The 26,267-nt window shown below is 36.7% G+C and overlaps 2 protein-coding genes and 1 pseudogene across 2 annotated transcripts in view; all 3 read left to right on the forward strand.

Moving 5' to 3' along the window:
- Nucleotides 1-26,267, forward strand: part of POLR3G (RNA polymerase III subunit G) — a 103,772-nt gene that overhangs the window by 1,024 nt on the left and 76,481 nt on the right. The window lies entirely within an intron of this gene.
- On the forward strand, nucleotides 4,492-13,653 carry LOC128315401 (60S ribosomal protein L7a-like; annotated as a pseudogene).
- On the forward strand, nucleotides 14,977-16,528 carry LOC106969121 (40S ribosomal protein S3a-like). The gene is given in 2 exon segments (XM_053224839.1): nucleotides 14,977-15,972; nucleotides 15,975-16,528. Coding segments are annotated over 2 exon segments (849 nt in total). The 5' UTR covers nucleotides 14,977-15,626; the 3' UTR covers nucleotides 16,478-16,528.

Below are 26,267 nucleotides of genomic sequence, written 5' to 3' on the forward strand. Positions count from 1 at the left end.
ACCCACAAAGTACTGAACTAAACTGTAAACTTCATAAAGAAGTAAAATAGCTTGAATGTGGGGGTCAAGCAGGGGAAGGGGGAAGATATGTAAACACTATGGCGTATGTATGAAAGATATATATGTGTTTAAAGGAGGATAGGGCAGAAGAAAGTCTTCTTGAAGGATTTGACATACAGGCCTAGAAGGATAAACTAAATGTGAACAAGTAAAACTAGTATGATAGTATAACTCTAAAAATTAAAGGTTAGGGGCCCCTCGGTAGCTCAGCGGGTTAAGTGTGGGACTCTTGATTTGGACTGGGATCATGATCTAAAGGTTTGTGGGAGGGAGCCTTGAGTTGGGCTCTGAGCTTACAGCATAGAGCCTGCTTGGGATTCTCTCTCTCTTCCTCTCTCAAATAATACAGTAAACTTTTTAAAAAATAATAAAAATAAAAATTAAAAGTTAAAGGATAGCTGCCCAAAAAACAAAAGTAGAAAACTTAGCCTTTTAAAGTACTTTCATAAATCACCTTTGAGTCTAAATGGAAAGGGAATATTGCCACTAAAAAGGTTTTTGGTACTTTGAAAGGGAGTTTGGGGCGCCTGATTGGCTCAGTCTGTAGAGCATATGACTCTTGATCTTGGGTTGGTGAGTTCAAGCCCCACATTGGGCATGGAACTTTAAGAAAATTAAAAATAAAAGAGAGGTTTACAAATTATTAAAATACTTGATACATCTTCATGCTGCCAGTAAATATCAAAATGAAATGGTCACTTTTCAAGGAAAACATAACTTAAAAAAGGTAGAAAACTGAATTAGGTCAGTAAGTATAGATAGGACTGAATGATAGGATGCCACCAAAGATTTATGCCACAAAATAAAAAGGTATCCAGCCCACTCAGTTATGAGCGAGTTAAAAATTCGTGAGGAGCTAATTATTGTGCTTTAAACTCAAAACACGATGAAAAGTTTGAGTGTTGAAGCTAGCACAACCCATAGCATCCTCAAAAGCATTTAAAATCACTGTATGCCCCCCAGTGAGAGTGTATGTGGTGCTCACCATTGTGTGTGCCTAGCTCATATTTGATGTTCATTGATGAACATATGTGCAAAAATTTTAGATGTTGGCAAAATCAATTTGGTATTGTCTTAAAGGAACATTTCACTATAACCAAACAGTTTATTCTTAAAATGCAAAGATAGGGGCGCCTGGGTGGCTCAGTCGGTTGAGCATCCGACTTCAGCTCAGGTCATGATCTCCCCGTGTGTGAGTTCGAGCCCCGCGTCAGGCTCTGTGCTGACAGCTCAGAGCCTGGAGCCTGCTTCAGATTCTGTGTCTCCCTCTCTCTCTGCCCCTCCCCTGCTCATGCTCTGTCTCTCTCTGTCTCAAAAATAAATGAAAACATTAAAAAAAATTTTTTTTAATTAAAAAAAATGCAAAGATAGTTCAAAATATAAATCTGTATTCATCATAATGCTACATTAAGGAGATTGCCTCCAAAAAAGCACGGGAAACTATTCAGAATCCATTTCTAATAAAATACATATTAATCAGCTCTAGAAGGTACATTTTTAACTTGAGCAATATACTTGACAAAGGCTATTGTTTCTTAAACATGGTACCTGAAACACTAGAATTTTTGTGGGATGTTTATGGTCATTTCATGAAGAATGAGTTTTGTGGGCAAATAATTTGGGAAAATAGATTTTTAAATGTTAAACTAAAATGTTTGCTACAGGATATCCTACTAACAGAATGACAGGAAAGTTAATCATCACTTCTGCATAGTAGTGAGAATTAGTGACAATTCCATTCCTTGCTATAAGAGAAAAAAAACCTCTAGGTGAAAAACCATGCACCCTGATAAAACTAGGGGTCAGATCATCTATTACTAAACTAAGCTAGGGGATTAGCAACTCTGCCACAGACACCATTAAAATAGTTAGCAACACTGTCTTTGAAATTCTAATCAATGATATAATAAGAAAAAGAAGTGATATATAAAATTAACATTAAGTGTGGATAATATGTTTACCTGGAAAAATCCAAGAGTATCAAACTATTAGAATTGAAAAAAGAATTCAATAAAGTAGATGATTTTCAGAAAAACTTACAAAATCAACAAACAATTGCAAGTTAATAATAGCCTTATGAAATTCCTACCAATAAACTTGAAATCTGTAGGATCAGAAGGAAGAAAATCACAAAATTTTACTAAAAAATATGAGATTTGAATAAATTGATACAGAAGCTTTTCTCCTGGATGGGATGAGTCATTATTGTAAAAATGTTGATTATACTGTAGATTTATCTGTAAATTTAATATAATCAAAATGAAAATTCTCAATTTTTTTCTTAAATGTAATAAAAGTTCTTGTAAGGATCATCTCAAAAATTGCATAAAAATGTTACAAAATGGTGAAAAAGAATAGTAATAGAAAAATCACTCTACAGGATATTAAAATGTATTTGCTGCTATGGTAATCAAAATAATAAATCCAGAGCCAGAACCAAAAGTAGATAGAACTTGTGGTTTAAGAAGATAGAAGCCTTAGTATTTGTTTAGTCTTCCTCCTGAAACTTTAATAAAACAATAGCTGAGAAATAATTTTTTTTAAGTTTTATTTTATTTGTTTGAGGCAGGCAGAGTTAGCAAGAGCGGGAAGGGCAGTGGGTGAGTGAGAGAATCCCAAGCAAGCTCTGTGCTGTGAGCACAGAGCCTGATGTATGGCTTGAACTCATGAACTGGGAGATCATGACCTGAGCCAAAACCAAGAGTCAGACATGAACCTACTAAGCCACACAGGCACCCTGAGAAATAATTTCTAATACTGAAGTGATCTGGAGAGCTACCATTAGCATAATAGGTATTTCAAAAAATATCTGAAAGATCAAGCAATATGGAAGCCTGTTGACAAATGAGGTAGTTCATCAAAGTGGCAACTCCTCAGAATTTGTAGGTGACTAAAGCTTCACAGAGAGTTGATCTGCCTGACAGTCCAGAAAAGACGCTAGGCTTAGAGTTGTCTGGCACAGTAGAGGGTGGAAATGAGAAGAGGGCTGAATACAGAATTTAAAAGCTCTTTAGGAAAAGTACTGCACTTGAATTCTTCCAGATTCCCCTCCCCAGTATTTTCTTCATGTCTACCTCGAACCCCAATCTTAAGAATGAATGAAGAATCAAAAACCGTCAGAAATAAGAAGAAACTCAGCAGCATGAATGATAAAACTAAGGAAAACAACTATCTAGGAAGACTCAGAGTCAGCTTAGGAATCAAAATTCATAATATTAAGCGTCCTAAGAGGTAGTCAAGAAAAAACTGTTTTAGAAAACAGCATACTCTGGAAGAGTAACATTCTGATAATAATAAAAGCCTGTTAAACGTATGATCGATGAAGTCAAAAATGTAATAGAATGATGAGATGATTTCACTGAGGAAATATTCCAGAACTTAAAGCTTTTAGACAAAAACATGGAAAAATTGGAAAAACATAAAGAATTAACCCAATAGATCCATCATATGACTAATAAGAATTCCAGAAACAGCAACAAGTGGAGAAGAGGCAGAAAAATATCAAAAACGTAACTGAAGAAATGTTCTAAGAACCTAAAAATTAGTACAAGTTTTCAGATTGGCAGGACATGCCTCACACTGAACAAACTAAAATGGTAAAAGAATCAACTTATCAGTAAGACACTTCATTTTTTAAAAATATTTTTAACCTTATTTTGAGAGAGACAGAGCAAGCAGTGGAGGGGCAGAGAGAGAAGGGAAAGAAAATCCCAAGCAGGCTCCAATACTGTCAGCGCAGAGCCCAGCGTGGGGCGTGAACTCACAAACTGGGAGATCATGACCTGAGCAGAAACCGAAGAGTCAGATGGTTAACTGACTGAGCCTCAAACATAAAAACATCAGAACATCAAAAATAAAAAGGTTAACTTCCAGGGGCACATGGGTGGCTCAGCTCATTAAGAGTCCAACTCGATTTGGAGTATACCAGATTTTATATGTCTGCTTATGTAATTCAATCTGAGGTACTCCACCTAACCTCTTAAATCTTTTAGCCAAGAATGTTTAACTTGAATTTAAGTAAATCTTAATGCATAATTTCTCATGTATAGGAAATTAGGAGATGGAGAAATCACTTAAAAAAAAAAAGTACCATGGCATCAGACAAATCCGGAGAGTAACACGTTCTGTAGGACAAATGGCCACTCTCTTCAACAAGTCAGTGCATGAAAAAAGGGATTGACCTAGATTAAAAGAGACTTAAAGGACATTACCTCCAAATAGAATGCCTTGTCCTGGATTAAGACATTGGACAAAGCAGCTGTAAAAGGCATTATGGAGACAATTGTGGAAATTTGAATATGGACAGGAGATTACATGTTCTAAAGAAATTACTAGTAATTTCATCAGGCATTTTAATAACATCTTGTCCATTTATGAAAATGTTCTCCTTTTTAGAGAACAAAGTAAAGTGTTTGAGGTAAAATGTTCAAAATGTCGGTAATTTACTTTAGCATATAAAAATCAGTTTAAAAACTTCAAAGGTACTGGGGCACCTGGGTGGCTCAGTCCATTAAGCGTCCAACTTTGGCTCAGGTCATGATCTCCCAGTCCATAGGTTCGAGCCCCGCTTTGGGCTCTGTGCTGACAACTCAGAGCCTGGAGCCTGCTTCAGATTCTCTGTCTCCCTCTCTGCCCCTCTCCTGCTCTCTCTGTGCCTCTCAACAATAAACATTAAATTTAAAAAAAAAGGTACAATGTTAAATTCTATGAAGAAAATAAGACAGGGCAATGAGGAGCTAACCACAAGTTGAGTACTACAGAACTGAGAAGGTCCATGATAAAGTGACTTTTGAACTGTGATATTAAATGACTGACAGCTGTGTCAGTTTAGGTTCTTTGAATTCCAGATGACAACATAGGATCAGTCATGAAAGAGACTAGGAAACATCAGTGAAGGATAAAGGTGTGGTAAGAAGAAGGCAGGAGAGTCTTCAAACTACAATACTGTCCTCACACCTGGGAACAGAAAGGGGAAGGAAGAACTGGGTAGGAAGAGCTTCACAGTACAATGCAGTTGTGAGATAATTTCAGGCCACTGAGGAGCCCCAAAGCAAAAATGGCCCTATAGAGGAGTCTTGGGTTAGACAGGAATAGTGGAGCTCTAGTATCCATTCTGTACTCAGTCACCAGCTAGACACAGGCTAGGGGAAATGTGGCCTCAGTATGAGTGGTCTGAAAACATGGCAGCTGAAAGGTTGTAAAAAGCTGTCATGATGGCAATTTTAAGGAGTGGACAACATGCAGGTGCAACTGAGGGAACAACAGGATAAGAACTGAAAAGAAGCAATTGAACTTAGCAATTAAGTCTTTGGTGACCTAGTAAAGAAGTGACCTGGTAAGGAAGACCTTTGATGACCTACTCACACAGAGGGAGATCTGACCAATATACCTTCGATACTATTGTATAAGCCTGGCAAAGCTCTGAAGGGAGAATATACCAAAATGAGGAAATGACAAAGGTGCAAAGGCCACAGGTTAGGAACAAGGTTGGCATAATCAAGGACAGGAAAGATTTCAATAAGTTTGATGTATAATGAGAATAGCAGAATGGTATAAGAAGTCAGATTGATAAACAGAGTCCTAATTATGTAGAGTCTAGTAGTTCGTGTTGAAGGATAAATTTTATTTCAAGTGTAATGGAAATTCATCAGCAGGTTTTAAGCAGTGAATTATTATGATCTGATTTAGGTTTTGGAGCCAAACTTCCTGAAACGATCTATATTCACAGCATCCATTTCCTCATATCTCATTTTCTCTCAACCCACAGCAAATCTGACTTACATTCACCTCTCTACTGGAAGTGCTTTTACTAGGTCACCAAAGACTTCTTAATTGCTAGTTCAATTGCTTCTTTTCAGTTCTCATCCTGTTGTCCCGTCGGTTGCATCTGCATGTTGACCACTCCTTAAAATTGCCATCATGACCGCTTTTTACTACTCCTTCCTAGTTTTCTTTGATGGCTTTTTTTTTTTATTCATTCCCTGTTTGTTTGTTTGTTTTCAAAATGATGTTCTTAATACTTTCATGCTATTCTTAAGCACTCTCACCTACTAAATTTCAACAATCACATACTGATGACTCCAAAATTTCTCACATTTTTTCTGATAACCCTCTACTTGCAGTATGAACATAGACTTCCATTTATGTCATGCATTTCCATTATATGGAAAAGAATATACCAAAACAAAAATAATTATCTTCTTCTAAAATACTTCTTATAATGTTCTGCATCCTGGATAATGCCATTACCAGTCACCCAGTTTATATAACTCCTTGGAATAATATTTAACTCCTCACTCTTATCAAAGTATAATTTTCAAAATTTAAACACAGGACTATTATAAAAATATAGAATGAATATGTTTCTAAGATCTATTTAACTTTTTTAATGAGGAACCCAGCCAGATGATAAAGCTAGTTCACAGAAAAAAGTAGAAAAACAGTATATCTAGGTAGTTCCTGAAGGCATGCTGAGATAGGTTGGCTAAATTACAATGTCATACAAGTCAAAATAAACTGTAGCCTTTGGAGTTGCACTCTCTACCAAACAAACATGATATGCATCTCTCTAGGGCAAAAATCTACAAGTTAATGTTTTACACAGTCTAAGCCCTAATCAGTAGCAACTAACAAAGGTAAACAAACCTCCAAGAGAAATTCTCATTGAGTATAACTTAAATTAAATTAAACAATATTCCAGAATGACATACAGCCATCCTTTGGCATCATGTCCGAGTTTTGGATGGTTTTTCTTCTATACGACCGCACATCACCATCATGTGGTGATGGATCTATTTAAAGACAAATCTGCCTGACTCCAATGCCTCTATTGTTCCCTGTGAAAAATGTGAATGGTAGGCAAATTTAAGTAGTGCCCAGAAAATGAGCAGAATTAAGATTTGAGAAAGGCTTCTGGTTTTCATACTTAGTAAAACATAATAATTAAGAGAGTATGACATTGGAGAAAAGATAGAAAACTGTATCAATAGAGTAGACCTATTCATACAGTCATTTGATTAATTATAAAGACACCAAGTCCATGGGGAAAAGACCTTGCAATAAATAGATATCACATAAAAATAAATGAACATTATTCTTTTCTGTCACCAACACAAAAATTAACTTGAGATGGATCATAGAATTATATGTGAAAGAAAATCTTTTAAAATTTCTAAAAGCAAACATAGGATAATATTTCCATGACTTTGAGACAGATAAGATTTCTTAAACAGGACTTAAAAAGCATTAATCATAAAAATAAAAACTGATAAATTGACATCCTCAAAATTAAAAATTTCTGCTCATCAAAGACACCACTAGAAAAGTAAAAAGACGGAGTGTCTGGATGGCTCATTCAGTTAAGTATCCAATGTCAGGTCAGGTCATGATATCACAGTCCATAGGTTCGAGCACCATGTTGGGCTCTGTGCTGATAGCTCAGAGCCTGGAGCCTGCTTCAGATTCTGTGTCTCCCTCTCTCTCAGCCCTTCCCCGCTTGCACTTTGTCTCTTTCTCTTTCTATTTCAAAAATAAACATTAAAAAAAATATAATGAAAAGAAGTGGAAGTGTGTAAGAAAACATTTATAACACATATATCTGATAAAACGTTACAAATCAATTATAAAAAGTCTTAAAGCCCAATAAGAACATTGTATAAAAGATTTGAATTATCATTTAAAACCACAATGAATGTTATTGCAAACACACCAAAATGGCTAATATTAAAATAAATAAAAAATTTTTAGAAGATTAACAATATCATATAGTGGCAAAAGATGTGGACCAACTCTTAAAAGATTGCTGATAGGAATGTAAAATGATACATCAGTTTGTAAGTGTCTATCTCTACAAATGTTAAAAATTCACTTACCTTATGACACAGAAATTTCATTTGTAGGTATGAATCCAAAAGTAGTGGTATATTCCCCCAGAAGAACTTACACGAGAATGTTCACTGCAGGTTTATTCATAATGACTCCATACTGAAAGCATCCCAAATTTTCATTAACATGTAAAAGGAGAAACAAGTTGAGGTATACTCGTATAAAGGAATACTACCAGTGATAAAGAAAAAAAAAACACAAAATTAACGGTAACATCAACAATAAGATTGATACTCATGGATATTGTTTTTAGTGAAATGAGTTAGATACAAAAGAATACATGCAAATGAGTATGCTGCACATGATTCCATTTATATAAAGTTCAACAACTGGCAGAACTAATCAATATTTATATAATTCAAAACAGTGGGTACCTCTGGGCAGGCAGAAATGGGGTAATAGTGGTGATATTTATTGAAAAAGAACAAAATGGAACTTTAGAGTGTGTTGAAAATGTTCCAAATCTTGATCTGCATGGTGGTTTGAAGGGTGTATGCACATGTAAAAATCATCTAATTTCATACTTAAAATTAATGCACTTTATGCATTTTACTAGGTAACTTATCCATCAAAAATATTAGGTTCTCACAAGGCATTTGGTTGCAATTTTTGTAGAGTTAAGGATAATCGTCAAGATTGTAAAAGGTTAAGGAATGATGAAGCAGTAAGAATTAACTTCACTTTGAAGAAATTTGTGAAGAGAAGCAGAAAATTAGGGAATTAATAAAGATATTCACAAGTGAAAGAAGGTTGTTTTTAAAATTCTTTTAGAATAGGAAATGCTTTATTAGAGGAGAAGCCAGTGGAAAGGTACAGGTTGAAGATGGGACTGAGGGAAGAGAAGAGAAAGTTGATAAGACTTGATATCTTGGTGTCAAAGGTGGAGAATTATTTAAAGAGAAGAAAGATAAAGAAAAGTAGGGTGAAGGAACTAAATGTGAAATAGAAGATAATTTAGGTTCTTTCACAGACTTTCTCTCCACCTCCTTAGGAAAATACGAAGTAAGGACATCCAATAAAAGTCAAGAGCTGGGAGGAAAGGATGACTGGAGGTAAAGTAGAGGGCTTGATGAAGCCAGTCAGCTGTTTCATTAGATTTGAAATCTCGGCAACTTTACCTTTTGAGTTTCCTCATCCCTATGATAGGGATTCCACTCACAGAGTTGTTATGAAGATTAAATTAGCTGATGTATATAAAGTATTCACATATGACAATCAATAAATGTTAGTTCCCCTTTAAAAAGGAGTAGAGGGGTGCCTGAGTGGCTCAGTCCGTTCAGCATCAGACTTAGGCTCAGGTCATGATGTCACGGTTTGTGGTTTCGAGCCCCGTATCAAACTCTGTGGTGGCAGCTTGGGGCCAGGAGCCTGCTTCATATTCTGTGTCTTCCTCTCTCTTTGCCCCTCCCCCACTCACGTTGTGTGTGTGTGTGTCTGTCTGTCTCAAAAATAAATAAACATTAAAAAAAAAATTAAGGGGTTCCTGGGTGGCTCAGTTGGTTAAGTGTCCGACTTTGGCTCAGGTCATGATCTCTCAGTTTCTGAGTTCGAACCCCGCATTGGGCTCTGTGCTGACAGCTCAGAGCCTGGAGCCTGCTTCGGATTCTGTCTCCTTCTCTCTCTGCACTCCCCACCCCCGCTCATGCTCTGTCTCTCTGTCTCAAAAATAAATGAATGTTAAAAAAAAAAAAAAAAAAAGAGTTGCTGGAAATTACCCTCCACAAAGAGCTTGAAAAATAGAATCATCTGGAGTCAGAATAAAAAACCCAGTGAAGGATAAGGAACCTAGGCACTTCCTTAACATCTGTAGGGGCTAGTGCAAATGAGGTGTCATATACCTTATGTATAAATATTTTAAAGTTATAAATCAAGCTAATAAGCCGTTAAATAAAATATGTTCTGTCCTCCTACTTTGACAAATATAGCTTCATAATGACTGAAGTTTAGGTTTGAAATTAGAATTCTGAATTCTTGGTGTTCCACACTGAATCCTGGGAATGTTGGAAGAGCCAGACCAAGTCAAACTTTTCTTTCTTCCTCCAGCTCTGTCCCATACCAGGAGGGGCCTCCAGTGTACATGGATGGATACGCCAGCTTGAAAATCCAAGCTCCACTCCTATTTTTGGCAAATAGCAGCCATCTGGCCACTTTTAGGCTTGGGCTGTGTACCCCAATGGCATTGTCCTTGCTATGCAAAAGCCCTAAAGGGAGGCTTAGAGACATTTAGGTGGGGAATTCTGAGGTCCCAAGTATCTGGAGCTTGGTCTAGAAGGAGTATATGAGCTTTGGGTCTATAAGGGAAGAAAAATAATTTTCCTCTACCTTTCTGAGTTCTTGTCTGAGATCACTGTAATAAAAGACAGATTAACAAGAGAAAATCAAACAGAACTTTATTAACATGTTTACCTCTTCTATATGTGGATGATACCCAGGGAAAAACGAGTAACTCAGAGAGGTGACTTAGAATTCCAGCTTATTATGGAACGGGTGAAAGACTTGGTAGGGGGAGAAAGTGGGTATGACTAAATGGATCTTTATAGCCCTATGATCTATCCTTTCCTCGAAGGTTTCTGCAGAAAAAAGTGGAAGGATCATTTTGTTGCATTCCTCCATTCTTGTTTTTAAAAGAACAAGTTCCAAGCCCTACAAATGGCTTGTATTGAACTTTCATATTTGAATTAAAGATTGTTAAACATGAAAAAAAATTCCAGCTTATATGGCATCTTCAACAAAGAACAGTAAATTTGTGACAGGAGAGTGGAAAGCAAATTTAGGCTTCCAATGGCAGCAAACTGTGGGCAAGTGAATATATGGAAGGAAACTAATGGAATAAGGTTTGTTTGCAGATTCCTTTAATGCCATCTCTGAGCTAATAAGAGTCTTTTTCTGGTAAAAGGAGAATTTGTATCCTGCCTTTAGGCAGAAAAGGGGTAGGGTAGAGAGAACCCTTAGTTCTTCTTAGTTTCTTCTCAGTTGCGTTCACTTCAAAATACTTTTTATGTCAAAAAGGCATATTTTGTGGTAGCGTATTTTGCTATCCTTCAGGTGGATATATTTCCTAAGGTGCCTGGAACTCTTCACCTCATGTGGAATGCAGTGTAGAAGGGCCAGAGTGGGTTCCAAAGCATTGGCCTCTGAGCAATACCTCCTGTGCTCAGAGCTAAGGACCTTACACTCCTTTTATTCTTTATAGTGCTTATAGTCGCATTTAGGGCTAGGATTATCCACACTTCCTGCTTCCAGAAGTGAACACAGGTAGACTGCAATACTGCTAACAGGAAAGAGCAAAATATTCAAAACAAAAATATGCTGGAAATATAATGAAAATGAAGTAGAGTCTATAAGTCCTTATTAAGAGGCTGCTTTCCACCTAAAAAGTAAGCTCTCTAGCCTTTTGAGTTACTTTTATGGATTGATAGCTTTCCTATGAAGCACTGCATAAAACTGAAGATGATTTATTAATCTCAGGTCTATTCTTCAAATCAAAATATTTAGTAGGTGGCCATGGTCTGGTAACCAGCTTTTGCAAGCTTTGGTTAAAGATGAATTTTCATAACCTCTTTGTCTGGCCTTATATTTTTTAAAATCAAACATGTTGTATTTAGATACTCATGTTTATAGATTCATAGGGTGCCTTTGAATACAAGTAGTGTCCTTATCACAACAGTCAAAAACAAAGGATTTGGGTTTTTTTTTTTTGATGAATTCTCATTAGTAATGAGGCACTAAACATGCTCCTGAATACAATGTAGAGGTGAAAATTAATAGGTTTATTTTTAGCTACCACCTACATACTATAAGCAGACAACATCAAGAGCAAGAAGGAAATAATGGTTCCTTTAATAAATCATAATGTTCCTGAAAAATTCTTCTTCCTCCCAGAATCGGGGCATCTAATTATATAAGTGATTACTGTGGCAACAGCTTAGATATGAAGAGAAAGAGAGGAGGGGGAGAAGGAAAACAGAGAGGGAGGGAGAATGAATTAGGCTATTAAACAAAAAGAAAAAAGTATTTTGACTGAAGAACAAAATGTGGGAACTGCTAACTAGAAGAGAAAGGAAACACTGAAAAAGTTATCTTTAAAGCTTAAACCAGTCAATATCTGAATATTAAAGGTAAATTTGTGAATGTAGATAAAAGAAGCTAAAAATCACAATAATAGTTTTCATAAAATAGGCTAAGGAAATACATAAACTCTGCAGGTGGAAATTCCACAGACTATAAAATACTATGTACAATAAGAAAATCAAAGATTTCATGTTGTATAACATGTTATATGTTTTAATGTTAATGTACTATATGTTATGAATTAGGTAATATATACTATGTTTCTATATTATAACAGAACCTAGAATACTATTGACCCTTGAATAACACAGGTTTGAACTCTGGGGTCCACTTTTATGTGGATTTTTTAAAAATAAATACAGTACATACCTTAAATGTATTTTCTGTTCCTTATGGTTTTTTAATAACATTTTCTTTTCTCTAGCTTACTTTATTATAAGAATACAGTATATAATACATATAACATATAAAATATGTGTTAATAGATAGTTTATATTGATAAGGTTTCTGGACAACAGAAGGTGATTAGTAGTTAAGTTTTGGGGGAGCCAATAGTTAAACACCGATTTTTGCCTGCATGGGAGTGGGAGGGATGGTGGTGCCTCTAACTCCTGTGTTGTTCAAGCATCATCTGTATATGAGAAGACAGCTCATGTAAAAAGATCTACAAATAGCTTATAAACATATGACTTGTTCAGCTTCTTTAAAAATAAGGTCAGTGCTTACACTGCAGTGAGATACAAATTTTCACTTGTTACATTTGCAAAGATCTAAGTTTGGAATTACAAACTTACTATGGAGAATGAGCAGGGTTTCCCTAAACATTGTTGATAGATAATTTAGGGCAACCTTTTTGGTGAACTTTGGAGATCACATGTATCAAAATTTTAAATCCACATACACTTGAGAAGCACTTCTACTTCTCAAAAAATTACTCTGTAGGTGTACTTGTACATAAAGTATGTGCAAAGCTATTCGTTACGGCTTATAAAAGAAAAAGATTGGTTCACATGGAATCACTGTGAAGAGTAAAATTCAGGCTTTTTAACCCTGAGTCATAGCTGGGCCCATAGTAGAGCTCCTTTTGTGAACCAAGCATCCCTCGTGTAGTCCTGATGCAAGCTGGTTGTGTGTTCTAGGGGCTAATTCTGTCACCAGCTTAGTGGAAAACAAGAAGGCTCAACTGGTAGTGATTGCACATGATGTGGATCCCATGGAGATGTTTGTCTTCCCGCCTGCCCTATATTGTAAGATGGGGGTTCCCTACTGTATTATCAAGGGGAAGGCCAGGCTGGGGTATCTGGTCCACAGGAAGACCTGCACCACTGTCATCTTCACACAGGTTAACTCTGAATACAAAGGAGATCTGGCTAAGCTGGTGGAAGCGATCAGGACCAATTATGACAACAGATATGATGAGATCTGCTGTCAATGGGGAGGCAGTGTCCTGGGTCCAAAGTCAGTGGCTTGCATTGCCAAGCTGGAAAAGGCAAAAGCTAAAACTGGCCACCAAACTGGGCTAAGTGTATGCTATTGAATCTTCTGTACATAAAAGTAATAAAAGTTGTCTTTCAAAAAAAAGGAAGAGAGAAAGATTTGAAAAATACTAACTGTCCATGAACAGATGACAGTTTATTTATTTTTTTTAATGTTTATTTATTTTTGAGAGAGAGACAGAGTGTGAGTGGGGGGAGGGGCAGAGAGGGAGGGAGACAGAATCCAAAGTAGGTCCAGGCTCTGAGCTGTCAGCACAGAGCCTGATGCGGGGCTCAAACTCATGAACTGCGAGATTATGACCTGAGCCGAAGTCGGATGTTCAACAGACTGAGCCACCCAGGCACCCCCAGATGACAGTTTAAATACATTAGTTTACATCCATAGCATGGAATTATTATAAACCTGTTAAAAAGAATAAAACATACCTATAGATACTATCATGTACTATTTTTGGAATGCATCATTAAATGAGAAAAAAGTACAGAGAAGTGTACATAACATATGATCAATTTGAATTTGAAATAACGACAACAACAACCATAATACTAATGGAGATTGCAGCTACTTTACAATATTAATCCTCTTCAGCCAAAAAGTACCAAAAATACCTGTAGTTGAACCACGTTTAATTGTTTGTTTATTTTTTTTTCTTCCTTCAAACATCATGAGGGTACTCTCTTAAAAAGAGAGTATGAGAAAAGACTCGGCTTGGGTTGGGTGATTTTGAGGGGTCCAAGGAAGTGAGGACAACTATATCATTGGGTATCTTAACAAATTTTGTCTATTGAGAGAGCAGCCTTTAGGAGGATAAAGCTATAATTGGAAAAAGTCTAGGCTCCACTTGGTCTTTGCTGGCAGGGATGGGGGTGGGGCCATAGCTTCTTCTATAGTAAATTGGTTATTTCCCAAAAGCTTTCTGCCTTTGTCGGCTGCCATTTTCCTGGTCCTTTGGCTCAAAGGAGCAGTTTTTGCTGGGCCCTTTTCTGTAGGTGCCCATTGGTATTTCCAGGCTTTTTGCCTTCTCTAGCACCAATTCTGGGATATATTCAGAAAAAAGAATACCCAGGGAACTCATCACCATGTTGTTTGTTCATTGGATCTTGAAGTCTTTAGCTGATATGCTTTCTCATATGTTTGCTTTTTATATTATGCCCAGAATTTTTAGTTATAAATTGGGAAAGTGCATCTACTCAATCTTCCTGGAATGGAAATCCCTGGATAGATTTTTTTCACTGTTTGGAATTTTTTTGCCATAAGCATGAATCATTCATTCAAATAAGTAAATACATATAGATACAAACTTTGCTTTTTAAGAACTGATCACTGCAGAATCCCTATGAAGAATATAAAGGAAAACAGTGGGATAGAGAGTGGCTGAAGTAAGAAAAGCTTCTTGGTTAAGGCGGTCAGGGAAAACCTCTCTGTGACACTTGAGCTGGAATAAAAAACCAGTCTTGTAAAGAACTGAAGAAGAGAAGAGGAAGAGGAAATGCAAAAGACCTGAAATAGAAATAAGCTTGGCATAATCCAGGAACAGAGGGAATTCTAGTATCCATGGAATACTGGAGCTGTCATCTCACTTATTGGCATAATGAAAAGAATTAGCCAACATTCATATTGTATCTTCGCTTACTCATCAGTTGCAACCATAAGTTAAATACAGATACAAAAGTTTAGCAAAAATCAATGAAAGAATTCTGCAAAAACTGAAACGCCATATGGAATTTACAACAAGGAACATTATCTATTTTATTATTTACGTTTGTGCAACATATCCTTTATATTAATAAAAGTTATTCTAGAATGTATGTATGTGTAAACATGTGTGTGGGTGTGTGAAGCTTCAAAGAAAAGTGAAGCCTAGGAATATATTTAAGAGCCATCAGTATTTAAATGGCAGTTAAAGCCGCTTAACCGGATAAAATCAACTAGGAAAAGTGTGTGTAAACAAAAATAAAGTGCAAGACCAAATCCTGGGCATGAAAAATGGTATTGCCAGTGTGGTAGAAGGAAAACCAGGAGAAAATGCTGTGCCGGAAACCAAGTAAGAAGAAGTAGTCAACTAAGTTGGACTTGGAAAAATTGGTAACTTCAACAAGGGCACATTTAATGGAATGTTGATGTCCAAAGCCAGATCGGATGAATTTAAAATAGACATAGCACTTTTGGCTCCCTGGTTGTCAGCAAGAACCAAGCGCCTTATGAAAGGCAGCAAAAAAGGAGACAAGAAGAAAGTGGTTGATCCATTTTCAAAGAAAGGTTGGTGTGATGTAAAAGTGCCAGCTATGTTTAATATAAGAAATATCAGAAAAACACTAGTCACAAGAACTCAAGCAACCAAAATCGCATCCGATGGCCTTCAGGGTCATGTTTTCGAAGTGAGCCTTGCTGATCTGCAGAATGATGAAGTTGCATTTAGAAAGTTCAAGCTAATTACTGAAGATGTTCAAGGCAAAAACTGCCTAATTTCTGTGGCATGGATCTTACCCATGACAAAATGTGCTCCATGGTCAAAAAATGTCAGATCATGATTGAAGCTCCTGTTAATGTCAAGACTGCCAATGGTTACTTGCTTCATCTCTTTTGTGTTGCTTTTACTACTAACCGCAACATTCAGATTCGGAAGACCTGTTATGCTCACCACCAACAAATCCACCAAATTTGGAAAAAGATGATGGAAATCATGACCCAAGAGGTGCAGACAAATGACTTGAAAAAAGTGGTCAATAAATTGATTCCAGACAGCATCGGGAATGACATAGAAAAGATTTGTCAGTCTATTTATCCACTCCATGATGTCTTCATTAGAAAAGTAAAAATGCTGACAAAACCTAACTTTGAATTGGGAAAGCTCATGGAGCTTCATGATGAAGGTAGTAGTTCTGGAAAAGCTACTGGGAATGAGACTGGTGCTAAAGTTGAACAAGCTGATGGATATGAGCCACCAGCCCAAGAATCTGTTTAAAATTCAGACATTTAATGGTGACAAATAAAAAATCTTATTTGTGATATTTAATTTCTGGTCATTCTTTTTAAATAATCTATACTTGGTGAATCAGATGTTCTGAACTGATGGTGATGTGAACTTTTCTGAACTGTTGTATGAATTTAATTCATTGCTCTTAGTTACTAAATAGCTGCGAAAGACTAGTGATCTATTTTAAGCTGAAGTAACCTGGATGGAAGTATAATAGATGGCTAATAAAATGAAATCTTTAGAGACAAATATGATAAAATAGTCAGCAATTCCATTGTCAATCAAGATTTATGCAAAATGCATTTTGAAATTTTCTTCTAACTATGAGAAATACAAGGTAGAAAACTCCCTAAACTCACAGATTTACCTGGTAATGGTGTAAGGGTTAAATTGTAGTGTAGGGCTAATGCTTAGCTTGAAAGATAACAACTTTGTTCTGACACTGAAGGTCAAAAGATAACAGCCTTGCTTTTTACTCTTGTAAATCATACTTCATACTCTTGTGAATCAGGCTTTACCAATGAAGGAAACAAAAGCTTAAAAAAAGAGCATCAGAGACAAGGTCAAGGAGATCCACTGGTTGCAACTTAGCGGCAGAAAGTCCAAAATCATCACCTCATTCGATAACTGTTTCTGACTCATCTGGCAACTGTTTCTAACTCATCTGGGAACTGTTTCTCTGTTCTGTTCCCAGATAATGATAAAACGATGTGATCGGCTTTAAAAACTCTGTACCCCGGCTGTTCGGAGCCACACTCTTATCAAGAGTGTTGGTCCCGATCGATCGGTCGGCCTTGCCTCTCATTGTAATAAACTTTGTTGCGACTGTCACTGGTGCCCATAGCATTCTGTTTCAGGAGTCGTGTGGATGCAACAAAGGAGAAAGAATTTCTTCCCTTAACCTGACTCTATTATGAATCCAACCCTTTCTATTTGTCCTTCTCCACAGCTATTATTTATAGATAAGGTTGCAAATTTATGGCCTTATGACCAGATTTTGCCCATAGATGTTTTTTGTTCAGCTACTTAGTATTGGCTCAGAGATTTTCTACTTGAAAAGAGCAGAATCCCTATCTTTTAGGAATACATATTACTTGTGTGTCCCATCCTCCTTGCCCTTCCCTTCCCCCATCACCCTTAAGAATCTTTACACAGACCATTCTGTTTCCTACACATTCCTTACAAAACTGTATAAACTTTGAAGTATTTACAAGTGAGATGATGTTATATTTAGAGTTGGCTTCAAATAATCCACTCTGTGTGCAATGGTGGGAGGGTAGGGATTTGGTAAGGGTGTGGATGAAACAAAATTGGCCATATGTCGAAAATCGTTGAGGATGGATGTGTATTGAGGGGTTGATTATACTCTTCTTTCTATGTTTGTATGTGATTGAAATTTTCTAGAATAATATATATATATGCATATATTTTTTTAATGTTTTATTTATTTTTGAGACAGAAAGAGAGTACAAGTGGGGGAGAGGCAGAGAGACAGAGAGAGACAGAATCCAAAGCAGGCTCCAGGCTCTGAGCTGTCAGCACAGAGCCTGACACGGGGTTTGAACTCGTGAACTGCAAGATCATGACCTGAGCTGAAGTCAGTCACTTAACCAACTGAGACACCCAGGCGCCCCAAGAATAAAAATATATTTTTTAATATTTTAAAACGATTTTTAAAATATTTTAATGTTTTAAAAATATTCTTAAATGTGGGGAGAAAGCTAGGATAGTTTTACCATCAAGAAATCTACACACAGCTTGAGAAGGCACTGTCTTCAAAGAGTTAAAACTCAGAGAGTGAGGGGAGAGGAGTGTGCACTGGCAGAGAGAAAGAGGCACACAGGTGTTTAAAGCTGTACCATGTTGATGGAGGAAGCCAGATTGCAGTGTGGTTCAAGCATAGCAGGAACAAACATGCATGGACTGCTTTGTGCATATTTCTGTGTGCTATGTCTTATAGATATTTTCTCACTTACTGCTCATACATCCTGTGATGTAGGCAAAAGACTGGTTCAGGGACAAGTTAAGTTACTTGTTTGGGTCACAAAGCTGGTAACTGGTACCTTTTGGGAGAGTAATTTCACTGAAAAAGCCACGCTGTAGTGGGCTGAGAAATAGATGAGCAGAGACCAGAGACCTCTTACCAGCTAAATAAGACCTACAGGAGATAAACTTAAATGTTTGATTTTGTTTTTGACATTTAAAAACTGTGAACAAAGATGGAGCTCCTGGGTGGCTCAGTTGGTTAAGTGTCCAGTTCTTGGTTTCGGCTCAGGTCATGATCTCACGATTTGTGGGATGGAACCTTGTTAGCTATCCATGCACTGACAACGTGAAGCCTGCTCGGCATTATCTCCCTCCTCCCTGTCTACCCCTCCCCACCCCTCACATGTGCGCTCTCCCTCTCAAAAATTTTTTAAAAAACTGAAAAATTTAAAAACCATGAACAAAGAACAAAAACTCTTGACTTCTGACTTCTCTTAAAGAAGCAAACATTTTAGTGTCACAGATGCTGCACCCCTTCACAACCAAAGCATTGCTGCCCCCTTTCTGTGGGACCTGAGCTCTCCTTTTTGTCAGAGTCCTCTGAACTCATTACTTTATGGCAAAGGCACTGTTTCATTTTGTGAATTATGGCCTGTGTAAGTATTTGAGTTCATTTATATACTAATTATATTCAACCTGGAGTATTATGACATACTAGTGTGGGTCTGATCAGTAAGAGAGAAAGAAATAGTCATAGAACCCCATGTGATTTGTCCACCACATGTTGAGAACTACAGTCAAAACCACTTCTATAGCAATTAATCCTGTATTCTGTGCCTATTGTAATGTCTTGTGCAGAGTTTTCTTTTGCTGTAAGTGCTAAGTGCCATATGAATGAGTGGTGTGATAATAAATGCTCAGGAATTCTGAGGAGGGCACAATTATTTCTGCAGTCATTAAGACAAAGAATTTTAAAAGTTGGGTTGAAATTTTATGAGAAGAGAAATCATTAGAGATAGAAAAAAATCAAAGGAGAAAGGCATGAATTTGGGAAAGTGCAAAATATGTGCAGGGAGTGGGAAAGCGGGCTAGTATATGTGAAGCTCATGCTCCTTCATCTAAGCAACTCTAACTCAGGAATTGGATAGAACCATAGAAATGCTAATACTAGAAAGGAGCCTGCAGATCAGATTGCTTGAAAGAGCCGTCTTCTCATAGATGACAACCAAGATTTTGAGAAGTTGGGTGATTTGCTTAATGGCACATAGCTAATTGGTGAAGGAATTGAGATTAGACCTTCTGATTTTGCATGTCCTTCTTTGATACTTCCCTTCGATGTGAGTTATTTATAAGGAAGGAGAGGAAAATATGAGTTGTAGCTGAGTTCTAGATATATTATTTTTAATGACCTCATCACTCATTTAAAATTTAATTCCTTTCATCACTCATTTAAAATTTAAATTCTTAACCAGGAATTAAACCATAAAAGTACTCAGAGAACCTGACAACTTGAGCAAAGTGTTAAGAGTAGTTGATCTAGGGGCACCTGGGCTGGCTCAGTTGGTGGAGCATGCGACTCTATGTCTTGGGATTATAAATTTTAGCACCAGATTGGGTGTAGAGATTACTTAAAAATAAAATCTTAAGAAAAAAAGAGTAATTGATCTATCATACCACTCTCTGCCATTATGCCGTTGCATTTCATCTCATTCAAGAGTGATTTGCCCAGCTTCTAAATTCTACATGACTACCATATTCAGTAAGGGAAAGGAAACATGCTGGCAGGCAAGGCTCAGGCTCAGGCTTTATAATAATAAAGATTGGAATCTGAGGGGCGCCTGGGTGGCTTGGTCGGTTAAGCGTCCGACTTCAGCTCAGGTCATGATCTCACGGTCCGTGAGTTCGAGCCCCGCATCGGGCTCTGTGCTGACAGCTCAGAGCCTGGAGCCTGTTTCAGATTCTGTGTCTCCCTCTCTCTCTGCCCCTCCCCTGTTCATGCTCTGTCTCTCTCTGTCTCAAAAATAAATAAACGTTAAAAAAAATTAAAAAAAAAAAAGATTGGAATCTGAGAATAATGGTCAGTTTCAATGTTGTGTAAAAGAGCTTGACAGACTATCTCTGGCTTTCATTCCACAGTTGGTGATGCCTGGTTCACATCTTAGAATTTGAGACTGGCGCTATTGCATAATATTGAAACCAAAGGCTTTGGATTTGAATCCAGGAGCTAAGTGATGTGGGCAATTTATTTAACCCCTCCAAACATTAGTTTGCACATATATAAAATGGTGCAGATATATAAAATTGTCTTATCAGAACTGAGTAACTAAATTTGGGTTTTCCCCAAAGCAAACTGTGCAACAAGGATTTGGATTCAAATAGTTTATTTGGGAGGTGATTCCAGAAACATGGTGAGGGTGTGACAAAGTTAGACAGGGAAGGGAATCCTACTGGGGATAATCCATCACAGTGCTAGAAAGCTAGGATGAGTAGTTAACCCCAATCTCCATTCCTCACTGGTTGAGGGTTGCTCCTGGGTTATTACTTCATGGATACTTCTGGCTTACCCGGAGCACAAGTCAGACACACTGCAGGGCACAGAGAAAGCCCTCACACAGAAGCCCTCACCACAGCTTGAAGTAAGAAGCATTTGGTTTTCACAGGAACTGTCCTCAAAGACTCCACATGATTTCTGGAGGGGCTTGGGGAATGTGAGCATAGCACTGGCAGCATCTTCTATAGTGAGATATGTTTGTCATAGTGGCATTTGGAACCATAATAAGCACTGAAGAAAGGATATAGCTGCTTAAAGTACAAACTACTAATTACTGAGATGGCAAAAGAAATGTCTTCCCAACTGGAAAGAGGAAATACCATTACCAAGGAAATGAAATGAGTAGATTCAAACCAGAAACCCAGAGTCATCCTTCACATTACTTTCTTCTTCCCATCCCCCACCTTTTCTCCATATTCCATGAATTTAATTACTTTAACAATACTTCCCTTCTCTCTTCTCCATCCCAGCAGCACTATCTGAAAGCAGGCATTTCAAATTTCTTGCTTGAATTATCATGGCAGTCTTGTAACTAGCCTTCCTGCCAGTCTTTGTTGCTTCATGCTGACCGCCACTCAACCCATTCATTAGCTACTATGAGAATGCTTTCCCTTAAACCCAGCCCTGATGCAGTCATCCTCTACTTCACTACTTCAAATACCTCAGAGATTCACCACTTTTTTCTGGGTGAAATGAAAACTCTACGATATAGGATTCTTCATAATCTAGTTTACTTCTCCATTCCCATGTCCATTATGCCTCACTCTCAACTTTTAAATTCCAGATAGAAACAAACCGTCTTTAATGCCTGATATACACCACACTTTCTCACTGTTCAATGCCATGTTCCATGCTCTTCCCTACCTTTCATCATCTAGAAAACTACTGGTTTTCATTCAGGAATTCAAGGATATTTACCTCTCAATGTTGGCTTGCATCAGTGATCAAATAATATATCTGTATATCTGTTAAAACTTACCACTTACATTATAAATGTCTATTTACTTTCTTTTTACAAATTAGACCAGTATTCTTCATGATCACATACTGACCATCTGCATTCTTAACACGTACCCAAGGTAATTTGTATTCCCACTGAAGTCTAATAATCATTTTATTATATGAAGAGCTTTCTAAGGAGAACAACTTTTTTCTCTGCAATCCTAGTACCTAACATAGCACCTAACATGTAGTTGATATTCAATAAGTAACTCTTGAATTAATACAAGTGTTTAAGTTTTGAGTATGTCTACCCTTTCACAGACATTTTTATCAGGCTGCCACCTATGGTAATAAGTCTCATTTTAAAATTAGTCCCTTTGCTGATGATATTGGAAATTGGAAATCTCATTGGTGATCTGCCAGTCCTCCAGCTAAGTGACTATTAAATTTGACCTTGCAGGGCGCCTGGGTGGCGCAGTCGGTTAAGCGTCCGACTTCAGCCAGGTCACGATCTCGCGGTCCGTGAGTTCGAGCCCCGTGTCAGGCTCTGGGCTGATGGCTCCGAGCCTGGAGCCTGTTTCCGATTCTGTGTCTCCCTCTCTCTCTGCCCCTCCCCCGTTCATGCTCTGTCTCTCTCTGTCCCAAAAATAAATAAACGTTGAAAAAAAAATTAAAAAAAAAAAAGAAAAGGAAAAAGAAAAAAAAATTTGGCCTGGTATTCCACTTTTTTACCTTTGATTGTCTTTAAACTTTTTCCATGAAAAGTATTTAGTCTCAATGGTTTTGTTAATGAAGTCTAGAAGAATGTTTCTCAAACTTTAATATACTAAAAAGACCTGGAGAGCTTGTTAAAAATAGAGAAGACTGAGCCCCAATCTCATAGATTCTATTCAGTATTTGAAAGAAGAAAGGAAAGGATCTCTATTTTTAATAAGATCTTGGAGAAAAAGTAACTCCTATAAAAATAGATCTACATATTATATAGAGAAAAGGTAGACATTTCTACAAACTGATAGACACTTATGTTTTATTTCCTCTGAAGAAATACTATGACCTGTTTTGAAAGAAATTATCAGCACACTTTACAAATCGCTCTTTAAGTTTAGCGTTGCTGTTTTGTGCGTTGATTGGCTTGTCTAGCAACTTAATGTACCTAAAGGAAACCCATTGTCAGTTTTCTTCTTTCCGTCTTGTGTCTGTGCCCACATAATGTTCTTCCTGCACACAACCTTTTTACTAGGTGACAAATCTTAATCCAAAATTTGAATCTATTCTTATTTTCCATAACAATGACAGCAGGATCTGTAGTTACCTGAACCCTTGACAACAACTGGGGGACAGGCTACTTCAATGAGGATGAGTATGCACAGTTATACTCCATCCTTCTTACCTCTTGTACATTGCCCAGGGGTGGCATGGTCATCATAGCCATGGAACCCTTTTCAGAATAGAAGTTTTATCATTTTATACAGGGTTTATAAACTGTATCTGTCCCTCTGTCTACTTTATTGTCTCTCCTCTGGACTTTTATATCTACCACAGAAGATATCATAAAAAGACATCCTTTAGTTGTCCCAGGCTGGGATAGATTCCGTCATGTCACTTTCTTAAGTTTTTTAAAATAATGTTTATTTATTTTTGAGAGAGAGAGAAAGCACGCATGAGCATGAGCAGGGAGGGGCAGAGAGAGAGGGAGACACAGAGAAGCAGGCTCCAGGCTCTGAGCTGCCAGCACAGAGCCCGAGGCTGGGCTTGAACTCACAGACCACAAAATCATGACCTGAGTCGAAGTTGGATGCTCAACCAACTGAGCCACCCAGGTGCCCCACATCATGTCACTTTCTTGACCAATGATGAGAAAGGATCTCTATTTTGCTAAATTCAGCACAAGTCATTATGGTCCCCTAAGCATAAAAATGCTTTTTAAAAGTGGAATCAGAATACTTGGAATTTTTTTTTTAAGTTTTTTTTTTTTTTTAATCAAGATACTAGGTACGTGATGATCTGAAAATTCAAGGGGAACCTGGAAAAATCTCTACCACAGTCACATGGAGTCAGAATATCTTTGTAAACTATTGTCTCCATGGTGTTATTAGAAATGAAATAGTTCTTTAATACAAGAGAGCAAATCTGTTTTACATAAGACTATAAAAATATATCAATGCAGAAAATAGATGGTAATATCTGTGGATTTTCTGTTTATCTGTATTGTAAGTAAAATTCTGCTGGACTTATAAGTATACTTCTTATATGTTTAAATATCAAAGCTTTTTGGATTGGAGAGTTTTCTAGAAATCCAATTATTATTTGTAATCAAAGCCAATGATAAAATAATATTTTATTCAATGAAATATTCTTTAAAAGCTAGTTTTGCTGTAATGGAACTGTTAAATAAAAGCAAAGGATTTTGGTATAAGATTCTACCTTTAGACCATACATAATATATACCTATTCATTTTATCTTGTACCTTTTTAAAATTTGATATGAACTATTAATTCGATGACTTGATTTTATGATTTGGTTTGGGTATTTAACAATTCCTTCAGTGAAACATTGCCTTTAAATGTATTTTCTTCAATTATGAAAGGATCTTTTCCTGTTCTAATTCATATCCTAATCCTACTGAGCTTAATAAATAGGGAATATAACCTAAAATGAAAAAAAAAGTAGCCACGTCTAGAACCTTAATTTGAAAAAAATATATATTAATAATTGTTTTCTAAAAATGAATGCTTTTTTATTTAGTGCTACACAAAGAAAAAATTAATGGAAATTTTAGGAGAAAAATTATTTTTCTGAATTTCTTCAATTAAACCACTAGATGGCAATATCTTTGTTTCTTTGTGATTACACTAGACAAATGGCTCTTGAGGAAAACACAATCATATGTTTTAAAGCTCTGACCTCAGCTACCAAATTGCTGTTCCTAAATTTTACAGAGAGAAAACTGCAGAAGAGAAAATTCCGGTCCAGTTAAAGAATACTTTATTGTGTTTGGGTTGTAGTCAATTAATGTTCTTCCTTAATAACCAGAGAACCACTGGGTCACTCAAGTGGAAAAGGAACAGCTTTACTTTGTAGCACACAAACTTTCAAGATTCTAGGCTTGCAAGGAGACTAGGTACAGAAAGACACTACTGAAACAGCATTCTTGAATCTGTCTTCATTACTTTCCACTTACTTTTTTTTTTTTATTTATCACCTAATTCCACCATCTCTAAAATTTCTTTTTCCTCCTTGTGAATTAAAAAACACAGCCAAGGGTGGAAGGAAGGCTTTGAGGGCAGATAAACCTTCTGGAGGAGATTCCTTTACCGCAGATAATTTTGCTTACTACATGCAAAAACTATAGTCCCTATACTTAAAATATCCTTTTTACCTCAAGATTATTACCACTAATTTTTGTGTAATTTAAGTTTACATATTTAGTAACCTGTCTGAATTTCTTTCTTATTTGGAACTATTGAAATGTAATCAAAACATCAGGTCTTTAACTGCTATGGTATAATGTTCAAAAAGAAACAAATACTTTTTACTGTCATGTAAATATAAAATGAACACATGTGAAAGATTTTATTCAACTCATTAGTAATGAGAGAATCAGTTTAAGAAAGTTTTTAAATATACATACATACACATACAATTCAGAATGCTGAAAAGAATTTGCTAATAGCTGCAAAACTGGTTAATAACCTACAGGGCAATAAAATTTAATCCTTGTGGTAATCTTTTCCACAAGAAGAAATAAATTTTATATCTACAAGACAAAATAATTTGCCTTGCCATGTACAAGAATTATTTGCATTACTATTAGTTTTGTACAACTTAATTTCTACTGTGTGGAAATGTAAAATAACCTCCACAGGAGAAAGTGATCAAAGATACACAACCTTATATAATCAGATAATCTCCAGAAGATCTACTAAACTCAGTAATCTCTTCTGTTCCTTTCCAAGTAATTGACAATTTTTCCTAACATTACCATTTTTAAAAACAGTTACGTTGTGGGACGAGGTATGTAAAGAAAGAGCTTTATTCCATGTGCTGCCACAAGGAGGCTTTTTCCCCCCACTAGATTTCCTGCACAAATGGTGACCAGGACCAATGATTAAATCAGGGACACTGTCATTAAGATTTGGAATAAGCCCATTAGCAGACAATGGGCTTCTTTAATTCTAGAAGCAGATGTCAGAGTTGGTGAGCAAAGAATTGTCCATAAATTAAAGAAGAATAGGAATGACTTGTCTCTGCCTTGGCTCACAATATTTTAAGTGTGATGTGGTGCCACAAAATATACT

Source organism: Acinonyx jubatus, chromosome A1 (genome assembly GCF_027475565.1).
Source record: "Acinonyx jubatus isolate Ajub_Pintada_27869175 chromosome A1, VMU_Ajub_asm_v1.0, whole genome shotgun sequence".
NCBI lineage: Eukaryota > Metazoa > Chordata > Mammalia > Carnivora > Felidae > Acinonyx > Acinonyx jubatus.